This window comes from Phyllobates terribilis, unplaced genomic scaffold (genome assembly GCF_046119375.1).
Source record: "Phyllobates terribilis strain yellow unplaced genomic scaffold, ASM4611937v1 Scaffold_3__8_contigs__length_932513732, whole genome shotgun sequence".
NCBI lineage: Eukaryota > Metazoa > Chordata > Amphibia > Anura > Dendrobatidae > Phyllobates > Phyllobates terribilis.
Genome location: NW_027362763.1, coordinates 482,376,561 through 482,391,647, shown reverse-complemented (window position 1 = coordinate 482,391,647; position 15,087 = coordinate 482,376,561). Strand labels below are relative to the sequence as shown.

Genomic DNA, 15,087 nt, shown 5'->3' with positions numbered 1-15,087 from the left:
AGCCTGTTGCCCCTTGGCCGAAGCAGTGCTGCAGTGCTTCCAGCTTGTGACTGATGTGGTCGTTTCGGAGATGGAGGCTGAAGAGGAGGCTGAGGAGGATGAGATGCAGGAGCTTTAGACTGTGGGGGAAGCCCTGATTGACCTAGAGCCTGCAATCCTTGGCGTCGGGAGGACATGTTCTGTCCCAAGGTCCGACCGGGTCCCGGCTTCCACTATGTTAACCCAGTGTGCCGTCAGCGAGATGTACCATCCCTGCCCACAAGCACTTGTCCAAGTGTCCGTGGTTAGGTGGACAATGGTATCTCCATTGTTGAGGGCACGGCTAATGTTTTGGGACACGTACTTGTGTAATGCAGGGAAGGCACACCAGGAGAAATAGTGGCGGCTGGGGACCGAGTACCGAGGGACAGCCGCCGCCATCAGGTTGCCGAATGCTTCCGTCTCCACAAGCCTAAAAGGCAACATTTCGAGCGCAAGCAGTCTTGAAATGTGAGAATTTAGTAGTGTGGCCTGTGGGGAGTTGACTGCGTATTTGAGCTTGCGTTCCAAGGACTGGGGTATGGACAACTGAATGCTGCGCTGGTACAAGGACGTGGATGTGCTTCCTGATGCTGCTACTTGAGAGTGTGCAATGACAGGTGCAGGGTAGGAGGCATCATAGCATGCACCATGGACAGGGGATTGGCTTGCATGCACAACAGCGGAAGAAGCTATGGTGCCACACGCAGACACTGTTCCTGGAACCTGGGGTTCGGCCCACAAAATTAGGTGCTTTGCTGCCATGTGCCTGATCATGCTGGTGGTGGTTAGGATGGTCATTTTGCCACCCCTGCTGATGCTGGCCTGGCAGGTGGTGCAAATGGCCTTTTTGGGTTTATCGGCAGAGTCTTTAAAAAACAACCAGACTCGGGAAGACCTAACAGTTGTACTGGCAACTTCCTTCGTGTTGGTGTTACGGGGAATGGTTGCCTGCCTTCTGTCTGCGGCCTGCTTCTTCCTGCCTTTTGGGGTGCTCTGCCTCCCTCCCCCTGTGTGCTGCTGTCCTCGCTCTGCATGTCCTCCAGCCAGGTTGGGTCAGTTACTGTATCATCCATCTCCTCGTCTTCCACTTCCGCACCCTGGTCCTCCTCCTGACTTTCTGGCAATTGTGTCTAATCATCGCCCACCTCTTGTAACACTTTCCCACCGTCGCCTTCGTGTGACCGTGGCTGCTCAAATATTTGGGCATTGCTACATGCGATCTCCCCTTGCCCCGCTTCAAGAGGACCGGGCGAGAGGCCCGAATCTGTAAATGGAAAAGTGAACAGCTCTTCAGAGTATCCAAGTGTGGGATCAGTTGTCTCCGGGCACTCGGCATGGTGGGAGGAAGGAGGATCAGGGTGAGGAATATGCGGTCCAGACTCACGGCTACTGAAAATTGACCGTATGGAAGACAGGGTGTTGGTGGTGGCTAAGTGACTGGAAGCATTATCCGCTATCCAATCAACAACCTTTTGACACTGCTCTGGGTTCAGTAGTGGTGTGCTGCGGTCCCCTAGGAATTGGGACAGGAAGGTCGGGCGAGAAGATGTGGGTGTTTGTTATGGCACAACTTCAGCTTGCCCACGGCCTTGTCCTCGGCCTCTGCATGCACCATCACCATGACGTCCAGTTCCCCGTCCCTTGCCACGTGCCTTGCCTATTTTAAATGGAGTATAATATCTTCCACGCTCACTACAAATGACTGAATTTGGAGCGAACTTATATCTGATCCATGTGATGGAGAAACCACGGTTTTAAATACCTGGCCTGTAGGTAACTATTTTGAACAGCAAACTGGTGTCAATTGCTTCACTGACACACTGAAACAAATTTTTAATGGGGCCAGAAATGGCAGTATTTTCTGAAAACGTATATGTGATCCTTGTGACGGAGAAAACACAGTTTTAAATAGCTGGATTTTTAGCGCTGTAATACGGTATTCTCTGTGATACGCACACGCCCGGGCAGACTGGCGTGAGCGTGATTAGTGACCCCACTGTACCATGAACCGAGGAGTGCCTGGAGGGGCGTAACTAAGTATCAACCCGATCCGACCAAGGTGTAACATCCCTGCATGGTGCACCACCTCCCACCATGCAAGACCTCAATCTTACCCATCAGTCCAGCCTGCAAACCTTGCTCCAGTTCATGCTGTGTGCATGTCTCTTGTCTGACTGCTTAGGACGGCGGCTCGGTTACTTCCTGATTCTTATAGCTGCTGTGGGTGCACCCCTCATGCGTCTCCAGCCTATTGCTGTGAGTCACTGGATATTTAAACCCCCTCCACCCTGAAGGAGGTGCCTGAGCTACACCTTCACTCAGTTTGTCCTTGCAACTGAATTGCCAGGTCCTGTCCTGTATCTAGTCTGTTTCTGCCACCCTGGGGGCTGCATACCCAGGCCTGTTATCTCTGACTTCTAGTCTGTTTCTGCCACCCTGGGGGCTGCATACCCAGGCCTGTTATCTCTGACTTCCAGTCTGTTTCCGCCACCCTGGGGGCTGTATTCCCAGGTTCGTTCCTGTATGTTGTTGTATCAGTTCCCGTCTGAACTGTCTCCTAGCCTGATACCTGTTTGCCTCTATGTCTGTACCCTCCCTTTTCCTGCAGTGTCTGAACCTGCCCCTAACTCCAACTCGTTGTCTCTGTACTTCTATTTGTGAGTTTTGTGTCCACTCGCTACTTCATTGTAAGTACCTTGTGCATATCTGGTTCTGCTTGTCCCTTTTCCCTTCCTCTGTATCTACCTCCTGTGTTCCAGCCATCTTCCTGTATCTTTCAGTCTGTTCCATGGGAACAGAGCACTGTCCTCTCTGCCTGCACCGTCAGCCCTGTTCTGCTCTGCTTGCTCCACCGCTCTGGCGGTTTCGCTCTGCCCTGCCTTGTCCACCGCTCCTGCAGTTCTTCTCTGCTCTGCCTAGCCCTCCGCTCCGGTGGTTCCTCTCTACTCTGCCTTATCCACCGCACCTGCGGTTTCGCTCTGCCCTGCCTTGTCCACCACTCCGGCCGTTCCTCTCTGCTCTGCCTTGTCCACCGCTCTGGCGGTTTTGCTCTGCTCTGCCTTGTCTACCACACCTGCGGTTTTTTTCTGTTCTGCTTGCTCACCGCGGCTGCGGTTCCTCTCTACTCTGCCTTGTCCACTGCTCCGGCGGTTCCTCTCTGCTCTGCCTTGTCCACCGCTCCGGCGGTTTTGCTCTGCTCTGCCTTGTCTACCGCACCTACGGTTTTGTTCTGTTCTGCTTGCTCACCGCGCCAGCAGTTTCTCTCTGCTCTGCCTTGTCCACCGCTCCGGCGGTTCCTCTCTGCTCTGCCTTGTCCACCGCACCTGCAGTTCCGCTCTGTTCTGCCTTGTCCTCCGCTCTGGCGGTTTCGCTTTACTCTGCTTGCCTACCACATCTGCGGCTCTGTTCCTGTCTCCCACCCTATCCAGCCTGCGCTCCAACCTGCTAGTACATGCCTGTCTGCACTCCAGCCGTGCTTGCCAGTATCTCCCTGTCTGCACTCCAGCCGTGCTTGCCAGTACCCACCTGTCTGCATGTCAGCCGTGCTTGTCAGTACCCACCTGTCTGCATACCAGCCGTGTTTACCAGTAGCCACCTGTCTGCATACCAGCCATGCTTGCCAGTACCCAACTGTCTGCATACCAGCCGTGCTTACCAGTACCCACCTTTCTGCATACCAGCCATGCCTGCCAATACCCACCTGTCTGTACGTCAGTCTTACCAGCCTGTTCCTACATTCCCCTGTGTGGGTCAATAGCTGTGACCGTGGTCTGACCTGGAGTAGTACCTGGTCCCTCTGCTTGGTTCCTCCTTGGTTCACGGAGTCGACTGAGCCGCCGTGCGACCTTGGTTGGATCGGGTTGATACTTAGTTACGCCCCTCCAGGCACTCCTCGGCTCATGGTACAGTGGGATCACTAATCACACTCACGCCAGTCAGTCCGGGCGCGAGCGTAACACAAGGTCACACGGCTGCTCAGTCGACTCCGTGAACCAGGGAGGAACCGAGCAGAGGGGCCAGGTGCTACTCCAGGTCAGACCCCGGTCACAGCTGTTGACCCACACCGGGGAATGCAAGAACAGACAGGTTAAACTGGCATATTGACTGGTGGGTACTGGCAGGCACGGCTGGTATGCAGACAGGTGGATATTGACAGGCACAGCTGGTATGCAGACAGGTGGGCACTGGCAGGCACGGCTGACATGCAGACAGGCGGGTACTGGCAAGTAAAAACGTAGGCAGGATAGGGACCAGTACAGACTGGGATGCAGGAACAGAGCCGCAGGTGCGGTAGACAATCAGAGCGGAGCGAAACCCGCAGTTGCGGTGAACAAGCAAAGCAGAGCAAAAACGCAGATGCGGTGAACCAGCAAAGCAGAGCAAAACCCGCAGATGCGGTGAACAAGCAAAGCAGAGCAAAACCCGCAGATGCGGTGGACAAGCAAAGCAGAGCAAAACCGCAGATGCGGTGAACAAGCAGAGCAGAGCAAAACCGCAGGTGCGGTGAGCAAGCAGAGCAAAGCAAAACCAGCAGATGTGGTAGACAGGACATGGCTCTGTTCACATGGAACAGACTGGAAAACACAAGAAGATAGCTGGAACACAGAAGATAGATACAGAGGGAGGGAAACAGAATGAGCAGAACCAGATACACACAAGGTACTTACAATGAAGTAGCGAATGGACACAAGACTCACAAACAGAAGTACAGAGGCAACGAGTTGGAGTTAGGTGCAGGTTCAGATACTGCAGGAAAGAGGGAAGATACAGACATAGAGACAAACAAGTAACGGACTAGGACACTGTTCAGACAGGATCTGAACCAAGACCAAGATACAGGAACGAGCCTGGGAACTCAGCCCTCAGGGTGGCAGAAACTGACTAGAAGTCACAGATACAGGTAGAGGCCCTGGGTACTCAGCCCCCAAGGTGGCAGACAGACTAGAGTCAGGACAGCACCTGGCAACCCACAGTTGCACAGAACAGACTGTAAGAAAGTGTTTCTCAGGCACCTCCTACTGGGTGGAGGGGGTTTAAGTATCCAGTAACTCACAGCAATAGGCTGGGGACGCATTAGGACTGCGCACACTGTAGCTTTAAGAATCAGAAAGCAACAGCGCCGACGCCCTAAGCCAGCAGACAAGAGACAGAGAAACAGCAGATACTGGAGCAAAAGTGTGCAGCCTGGCCTGAAAGGTAAGATTGCGGTCTTGCATGGTGGGAGATGGTAAGCCATGCAAGCACGCCGCCAGGGATGTTACACTCTGGATTGCTTTTTAAGCAAATAATGAGGATTAATATCCAAAAAAAAGTATTCCTGGCCCCTGAGACCTGGGCCTTTGTCTAGAAATATCTAACAGCAGCAGAAGGCAGAATTGGAATAGAGCCTCTTGTGCTACATGCACTGCAGTCTGCTATATACACTGCCTGCCTATATACACTGCTTGCCTAATATCTCTGCAGATGGATTAGTCCTCAGAAGGACTGTTTAAGATGGATATGTGTAATGTACGGTTTTTCTCCCTACACTTCCTAATACTCAAGCAAATCTCTCCCTAGCTCAGCAGAACCTCTCCCTACACTGCCTGATTCCGGAGTGACTGTGATGAGCACAGCGGCGCCAGGTCGGATATAGACCTGATGACGCTGTGCGGCCAGCCAAACACTGTAATGCCACAACCACCATGGCTGTGGCATTACAATGAGTGGCAGGCAATCCCTGCATGTTGATTGGTGCTCTAAAGAGCGCCAAACATGCAGGGAGGGGACCCGAGCATCCGCCCGAGCATCTCGCAAGTACTCTGCGAGCTCCGAGCATCTCGAGTACTTGCGAGTATGCTCACTCATCACTACTTTTAAGTCTTTCTTTAGCAACAAACTGCTGATGGTCAGTGTTTCCGCCATAGTGTTTCCTGACAAAGTGGTTGTGTCTAATCTATAGATTATCCCTCAAATATAAAGCAAGAGTGATCATAGAAATTCTATAATGATAAAGTTTATCTTATTTTACAGTCTTAAGTAGCTCGTGGTTTGATCATCTAAGGGGCTGGTACCAGCACAAAGAGGATTTTGACATACTTTTCTTGACATATGAGGAAATGATAAAGGTAATTAAGATCATGTGCATTATAGAAATATACGTCCATTCCTGGGGCATGCAGTAGAATTTTTACCTATATAAAGATTTTATTGCCAAAGACATAAAACCTAACAATTGTGATGCCCAATTTCTTAATTTTTGCAATAAACATATCAAAATGTCCGTCCATTTGTAAACTTAAGCTAAAATACACATATATCCTGTATTACATCAGATTTTCATATTTTTTAAGCTAAAGGGGTTTTCCAGGAATAGAAAACATAAAAAACTAAAGGAAATGGGTGCAAAATAGGGAAATTGGAGTTTCTGTGGGATTTTTATTGATTATGTCTAATGAATTACCTTTCCTCTGAATAAACAATGCAAATTAGAAACACTAATTAATAAAATTGGATAATAGCTACTTAAATACATGATGCTTGCACCTTATTGCTGTAGAACTGACAAAATGTTATTGAAATGTTATAGTTGACATAGATATAAAACCAGATTACTTGATGGCTTAATATTTATGTTACGATACTGGTGTTTTTTTTGTTTGTTTTAGGACCTTCGGTCTGCTGTGTTAAAAATCTGCAAATTTGTGGACATAAACCTTGATGATGAAGCAATAGACCTTGTGGTGGAAAAAGCAACTTTTAAGAACATGAAACACGATGCTCTTGCTAATTATACATTTATTTCAAATGAACTTTTAGACAAAAATAAAGGAAGCTTTTTACGTAAAGGTAAAGTACAAGCTAAGGGGTTGTTGGAGTTGAAAAAAGAAGCAACAAACATAAATGACGCGCCCCCAGGGCCGTGGGGTACTTGGTGCGGGGCCGGTCGTTGCTAGGGGAGATGTCACAGTGGCGGTGACCCGGTCCATGACCCAGGGCGGTCAATCAAAAGGGGAATATTTACAGGGGATTTATAGTTTTTATATACAGTTCGTGATGCCACCTGTGGTATGTGGCTAAATTGAGCCGCCGCTGCGGAGCAGATCCTCTGGAGCTGGTGTGAATGCAGCAAAGTTGGTTTAGCTCTCCACAGGTAGAGCTTAGCTCCAGGACAGTGTAGATGTTAAAGATGTTGCTGTGTACTGCAGGGGGTGATGGCACAACCGTAATAATTGACAGAGACAGTGGGGGTGCAGTCTTCAGGGTTTACTCACAGTTGTGAAGTTCCTCAGGTTGCACTGTCCAGCTTACAGCCTCCCACGTCACGCTGCGTTCACCAGGCAGGGGTTCAGCAAACTCCCAGGTGTTTCAAGAGTGCCTGACAGGACCGCATTCTATATGCCCTTCTCAGCCGTCTTCCTGCGCTGGCCCTCACCCTTCTTGCCCTGCGACTCGCCAAACAATGTCCCAAGCCGGTATCCTCGGATCTTTCTGGGCAACCTGAAGTTCCCTGGATCCTATACGGTTACCTTTTTGGTGACTTGAGTGCGGATGTGGCAACTGCACCCTGAAAGTACAGAAGCCTCCGGTTTCCAGTTGAACTTTGTAATTCTCACTGATTAGGGGCCGGTCACCTCTGCGGCTTGATCCCTCCACCGCCTGGCAGATTCAGGCGTACGGGTGGCCTCCAGCACTGCCCGTACCACTGGGATCCCTTCTTCATTCCTGGAGCCTTCCTCCTGCTCCTCTCCTCCTCAGTCTGTCCTGGGCCTCTCTCTAGGCCCTCCTCCTCCTGCGCAGAGCTCCTGCTCCCTCTACTTCTCCTCTCAGACTGATCTGACTGACTGTCTACACACCCAAGATGGCTTCTTTCTTTATACTATTCTTAACAAGTGCTCCCCTGATTTACTTCCTCCACCCATACCCACTACATGGTTCCCCCTACTTTGGCTCCCCCCCACTCCAGCCAGGGACAGGGCTCAGCAGAGAAGCGACGCATCTTGCCCCTCCTGCTGGTCTGGAGTAGTGTAGTGTTGGATGCAGGTGTTAGGGTCCCGGGCAGCACTCCTTACCTGAGAGTGAGATACCACACCTCTGGGTGAGATGCAGTACCTCTGTGGCGACTGAACCCGCAGGGGCGCTACATAAATAAAAAAAAGAAAAAATAGTATCTATCTAGCATCTAAGCTCTGGTCATTATCAGTCTTTGTATGTAAGCTGCGAGCAATTATGTGTCATGTAGGCACATGACTGTGCCATACGTACTGGTATCACTGCTGGCTAAGCATACATATTTTACATATTTATGGGGAGCAGTGGATAAAATGTTGTCAGACAACTCTGTCATTGGAAACAATTTCATAAAATGTTAGCAAGGAGAAGGCATACTTTAATCTGATGATCCATTGTCCATAAAGATAGTGTATCAGCGTTTTCTTTTCTTTTTACCAGGGATTGTTGGTGACTGGAAAAATACAATGACGGTGGCACAGAGTGAGATGTTTGATAAATTCTACAAAGAGAAGATGGGAGATCTGCCAATTAAGTTTATGTGGGAAATCAATGAAGAAACCGCATCCTAGAGTTCTGTTATTTTCACAAAAACCTTAGAGTGAATGTCCAAATTTAAACAATGTCTTTTGTTTGGTTTATATTTGTCCAAACATTTCTACTAAATAATATATTAAGAGATCCTTTAATTATTTTGGGTTTTTTTATGCTGGTTACATCCTGAGATAAGGGCTGAAGCACTGAGTGACAGTTTTTTTCTATTTTGCATGCCACTTGTTCCCGAGATATGAGCTTATGAAGTTTAAATGTAAATTTTCTCTTCAATCACATGGGTGGTAACAGATTCTTCTTAGGGGCATTTACTTTTTCCACCTCTCTGATGCTGGCCAATCATAAGCATGAGGTCTCAAAGAGGTGGAAAATGCAGAATATGCCCACAGATAGCAGCAGTAAGAGAAGCTGGTTTTTGTGCACATCAGTGAGATAGCAGCTCTGGTAATATACAGCAATTTAAACTTAATACAGGATGCAGGACTTACTATCAATCTTCCCCTAGGCAACAAGCTTTGTGGCAACATGAGTAATAGTGACTGGGCAGCTGCTGTTTAGTGTAAGGCATTTATCCCCTAGGCAATGAGCAGAACAGTGGTATTAGGCACCTTTGATGTGCTATGATGATGATTAAGTATTGTTGCCAAGGGATGGGAAAAAATCACCCACTCACTAATAATAATAATTCTACCACAAAGCTCATTGCCTAGAGGAATATTCATAGCATGCCTTGCCCCCTGTATTAGGTTTAGAGAAACGTAGATTCCCAGTGCTGCTCACACGATGATGTCCACCAAGCCCAGCTCCTGCTGCTCTTCTCCGCCTGTTTCAGTGATTTATGACCAGGAATTATTGGGAGTGAGGAATTCTCAGTCACGCTGATAATCCCTGTTTTGATCTTCTTTGGGGCTCATTCAGTATTTTTACTTTTGTGATGCCTCCCACTTTTGATACAGCATCACAGAGGTGGAAAAAAGTAGATTCGGTATGAGAAGAGAATCTGTTAACGCCAATGTGGTTGAAGGAAAAATTTACTTAGAAACTTTTCAAACACATATCTCAGGAACAAAGAGGTCTATTATTAGGCTGTGTGCCCACTATGCATTTTTTAAGCATTTCCGCAGCGGGAATTCCGCTGCACAAACGCTTAAAAAATGCTTGGCAGAAGGTCTGCCATGTTCCCCAATGATAATCCGCATGTGCTGTTCACATGCTGCGGAAATTTCTGCTGCGGATTATCATTGGGGAAAAATCCACAGCGCTACCAATTATTTTGTGGAATCGCGGCGTTTTTGCTGCCATTGACTTGCATTAAATCGCATAATATCACTATATCACTACATGTGCACATGTGGATGGTAGACTCTTCTCCAGACCCAGGTACCATAGTACCTGTAAAAAAAAAAAAGAATTAAAATAAAAAAAATACATTATACTTACCTTCTGATGGCCCCCGGTCTCCTCAGCGATCCGTCCTGGCTTCCTGGCAGCTCGCGATGGTCTAAAAGGACCTGCCAAGATGTCATTTAGTCATGTGACGGGTCAAGCGACCGCTGACGTCGGCGGTCGCGTGACCCGTCACATGACTAAATGACGTCATGGCAGGTCCTTTTACACAACCGCGAAACACCGGAGAGACCGGACACAACCGATAAGGACACCGGGGGCCATCAGAAGGTAAGTATAATATTTATTTTTTACCATTCTTTTACGGTCACGCTATATAAATCCATGCCGGTTGCATGGATTTATATAGTGTGACCAAGTTGTCAAGCACTTTCCAAGTGATGCTAAAATCTCTTGGAAAGCGCTTGACAACCCGCATGCGAAATCTCATGTGCAAAATGCTTCAATTACGCTTGTACCTGGCAGGAAAAATGCATGTACAATCCATATGCGTTTTTTCTGCCAGGGAGATGCAGAAACTCTCAGGAAAAATCCGGAGCATTTCTGCATCGTGGGCACTTAGCCTAAAACAGAAAAAAGTTATTCAGTGCTTCAGACCTCATCTCAAGATGTAGCCAGTTTATAAGTAAAAAGTCATGAAAAGTCCACTTTAATAGATTTTTATAGTGGTTGTCTCTCTACTTGTAGCCATCTCTATAGAGATCTTAGTGGTTTACTTCATACTATTATATGAGACAACAATTAGGTTGCATAAGATTAGTTTTAAAATTTGACAGACTTATCAAACAGCGTAAACTACTATTATAAATCTGGCTCATTTTAAGTCTGTGCAGTCTACATTTGTACTGTATAAGAATTAGACAGTACTGATTATGTCCTAATACCTTTATGCACAGAGCATTTGTAAAATCAAAATATAGTATTTTCTATATTTTGTAGATTGTATCAGCAATAGATAAAGAATTAATTATGGGGAAAATCTGTTGTGTATAAATAAATATGTGACTTTTCAGAATTCGTCTTCTACTATTCCTGATGAAGAGACCTGCGTAGTCTCGAAAGCTTGCGATTTGTTACCATCTTTTCAGTTAGTTAATAAAACGTATCAACCACTGAGGACTCTCAAATTGTTATATTTTTCAAGAAAAACTGGAAATATATGGCTAGAAACCTATGGAAATACCAGAGTGCTGTTGTGTTCTCCTTAAAGGAAACCTATTATGTTGAAAACTAGATGGTGGCCCGATTCTAATGCATCGGGTATTCTAGAATAGGTATGCGGCCAACCGGGTGCAATCAGCAGAGCTGTGTTTAAATTTGGCGCCAAAATCGCTGATTGGTCGCGTTCGGCAACCGCGACCAATCAGCAAAGCGGTGTTTAAATTTGGCGGCAATATCGATGATTGGTCGCGGGCGGCGGCCGCGACCAATCAGCGAACCGTGTTAGTGAGGACTGGAGAGCGTGTTTAAATTTGGCACCAAAATCGCTGATTAGTCGCGACCAATCAGCAGAGCGGTGTTTAAATTTGGCGCCAATACTGCTGACTGGTCACGGCCGCCGACCGCGACCAATCAGCAGAGCGGTGTTTAAATTTTGCGCCAATACTGCTGATTGATCTCGGCCAGCGACCGCGATCAATCAGCAGAGCGTTGCTTAAATTTGGCGCCAATCTCGTTGATTGGTCGCGGCTGGAGTCCGCAACCAATCAGCAGAGCGTTGTTTAAATTTGGCGCCAATCTCGCTGATTGGACGCGTCCAATCAGCACAGCAGTGTTTAAATGTGGCGGCAAGATCGGTGATTGGTCGCGGCCGCTATTTAAATGTGGCGCCCAAATCGGTGATTGGTTGCGGGCAGCGGCCACGACCAATCAGCAGAGCGGTGTTTAACTTTAGCGCCAAGATCACTGATTGGTCGGGTGTGGAGAGCGCGACCAATCAGCGAATCGTATTGGTGAGGAGCGGGGAGTGGAATCGTATTAGTGAGGACAGGGGAGCGCCGCTGCCTGTGCGGCTACTTCCACTGCGAGAACCAGGGACATGAGCGGGCGCTCGGAGCAGAAGTATCCCGACCCGCAGCGCCGCTCCCCGGTCCTCCCTTCACACCCTAGCCGCTGATGTCCCACAGTATCCGCATGGTGTTACAAAGAGCCGGAAATTTGTGTTAAAAATCGCTGATTGGTCGCAGATGCTGCCCGCGACCAATCACCGATTTAGGCACCAAATTTAAATATCGGCCGCGACCAATCACCGATCTTGGCGGCAAATTCAAACACCGCTGTGCTGATTGGTCGCCGACGCTGTGCGCGACCAATCACCGATTTTGGCGGCACATTTAAATAGCGTCCGCGACCAATCAGTACAGCGGTGTTTAAATGTGGAGCCAAGATCGGTGATTGGTCGCGGCCGATATTTAAATTTGGCGCCCAAATCGGTGATTGGTTGTGGGCAGCGCCAGCGACCAATCAGCGATTTTTAACACAAATGTCCGGACCTTTGTAACACCATGCGGATACTGTGGGGACATCAGCGGCTAGGGTGTGAAGGGAGGACCGGGGAGCGGCGCTGCGGGTCGGGATACTTCTGCTGCGAGCGCCCCTCATGTCCCGGGTTCTCGGAGCGGAAGTATCCGCACAGGCAGCGGCGCTGACATCCATGCGGCTAGGGCGTGAGGGGAGGACCGGGGAGCGACGCTGACATCCAATTGGTCGCGGCCGCTATTTAAATATGCCGCACAAATCGGTGATTGGTCGCCGATTTGGCCCGCGACCAATCACTGATCTTGCGGCCAAAGTTAAACAGTACTGTGCTGATTGGTCGCGGACGCTGCCCGCGACCAATTACCGATTTGGGCGCCAAATTTAAATATCGGCCGCGACCAATCACCGATCTTGGCTCCACATTTAATCACCGCTGTGCTGATTGGTCGCCGATGCTGGGCGCGACCAATCACCGATTTTGGCGCCACATTTAAATAGCGTCCGCGACCAATCCGCACAGCGGTGTTTAAATGTGGAGCCAAGATCGGTGATTGGTCGCGGCCGATATTTGAATGTGGCGCCCAAATCGGTGATTGGTCGCGGGCAGCGTCCGCGACCAATCAGCACCGTAGTGTTTAACTTTTGCGGCAAGATCCGTGATTAGTCGTGGGCCAAGACTGCGACCAATCACCGATTTGTGCGGCACTTTTAAATAGCGTCCGCGACCAATTGGGTGTCAGCGCCGCTCCCCGGTCCTCCCTTCACGCCCTAGCCGTATGGATGTCAGCGCCGCTGCCTGTGAGGATACTTCCGCTCCGAGAACCCGGGACATGAGCGGGCGCTCGGAGCAGAAGTATCCCGACCCACAGCGCCCCTCCCCGGTCCTCCCTTCACACCCTAGCCGCTGATGTCCCCACAGTATCCGCATGGTGCTCCAAAGGTCCGGACATTTGTGTTAAAAATCGCTGATTGGTCGCTGGCGCTGCTCGCGACCAATCACCGATTTGGGCGCCAAATTTAAATATCGGCCGCGACCAATCACCGATCTTGGCTCCACATTTAAACACCGCTGTGCTGATTGGTCGCAGCCCATATTTAAATTTGGCGCCAAAATAGGTGATTGGTCGCGGGCAGCGCCCGCGACCAATCAGCGATTTTTAACACAAATTTCCGGACCTTTGTAACACCATGCGGATACTGTGGGGACATCAGCGGCTAGGGTGTGAAGGGAGGACCGGGGAGCGGCGCTGCGAGTCCGGATACTTCTGCTGCGAGCGCCCGCTCATGTCCCGGGTTCTCGCAGCGGAAGTTTCTGCACAGGTAGCGGCGCTGACATCCAATTGGTCGCGGACGCTATTTAAAAGTGCCGCACAAATCAGTGATTGGTCGCTGTCTTGGCCCGCAACCAATGACTGATCTTGCCGCAAAAGTTAAACACTACGGTGCTGATTGGTCGCGAACGCTGACCGCGACCAATCACCGATTTGGGCGCCAAATTTTAATATCGGCCGCGACCAATCACCGATCTTGTCTCCACATTTAAACACCGCTGTGGTGATTGGTCGCGGCCGATATTTAAATTTGGCGCCCAAATCGGTGATTGGTCGCGGGTAGCGTCGGCGACCAATCAGTACAGCGGTGTTTAAATTTTGCGTTAAGATCAGTGATTGGTCGGGTCCGAAGACCGCGACCAATCATCGAATCGTCTTGGTGAGGACCGGGGAGCGGCGCTGCCTGTGCGGCTACTTACGCTGCGAGAACCCGGGACATAGCGGGCGCTCGCAGGAGAAGTATCCCGACCCACAGCGCCGCTCCCCGGTCCTCCCTTCCGCATGGAGGTCAGCGGCGCCGGCGGTCCTTCCGCTGATACCGGCCGGGAGATGAGCGCCTAAAGAGATTAAAGGCCTTTCTCCTTTTTGTAGAGAGCCTGAGATAAACCACATCTTTACAGTGGTACGAAGTACAATTTTTCTTTTTATACAGCGTTAAAATAAAATCATACCCACAGGGCTGTTATTATTTTTACAATGGTTGATGAGCGAATATGAGAATATTAATCTGCAAAGGATCGACTTTGAATTGAATTTTCTGAAATTTGCAGGTCTCCGCGAATTGGAACACTCTATAATTCGATTTGAAATGATTGGCCCCCAAAAATGCACGCCGCTATTTCACACACTGCAAAAGACTCAAAGTAGGCTAATAAAGTCAGCCGTTGCCAGACAGGCTTCTGCATTAAGCCTGGCATCACATCACATGATCTAGTGTAAGCAGATTGCTGAATAACCAACTTAATTATTTATTTTTCTAACACGGATAAAAGGAGGGGTGGTTTTAGTATGAAGTAATCAGGTAAAAACAGAGTATTTACAACATGTAATATTCACAAAGTAGATATTAAACATGTTATCACTCTTGCCACAGAAATCCTCTATACTATCTTTCTAATTCCTAGTGGATACAACATTCAGAGGAAACGAGCTATCGCTAAAGTAGTCCCACTTACATTACAAGCACTAACAGGGGTCACTTGTACTTCCCGCTAGGCCGCAACTATTTCTAACAAAGTCTAGTAATGCTCTCTGGGCCCACTTCACACTGGCCAGCCCCATCCTGTCTGCTGCACCGCCCCGGACTCAG

General features: G+C 49.0%; 1 protein-coding gene across 1 annotated transcript in view; it reads left to right on the top strand.

Annotated features, from left to right (window-relative positions):
• LOC141259635 (amine sulfotransferase-like) overlaps nucleotides 1-11,083 on the top strand; it is a 108,760-nt gene extending 97,677 nt beyond the window's left edge. The window contains exons 5-7 of the mRNA XM_073675899.1: nucleotides 6,034-6,128; nucleotides 6,669-6,849; nucleotides 8,452-11,083. Of these exons, the coding sequence (XP_073532000.1) occupies nucleotides 6,034-6,128; nucleotides 6,669-6,849; nucleotides 8,452-8,582 (407 nt within the window). The 3' untranslated portion in view covers nucleotides 8,583-11,083. The remainder of the gene's footprint in view (nucleotides 1-6,033; nucleotides 6,129-6,668; nucleotides 6,850-8,451) is intronic.
• The last annotated feature ends 4,004 nt before the right edge of the window (nucleotides 11,084-15,087 follow it).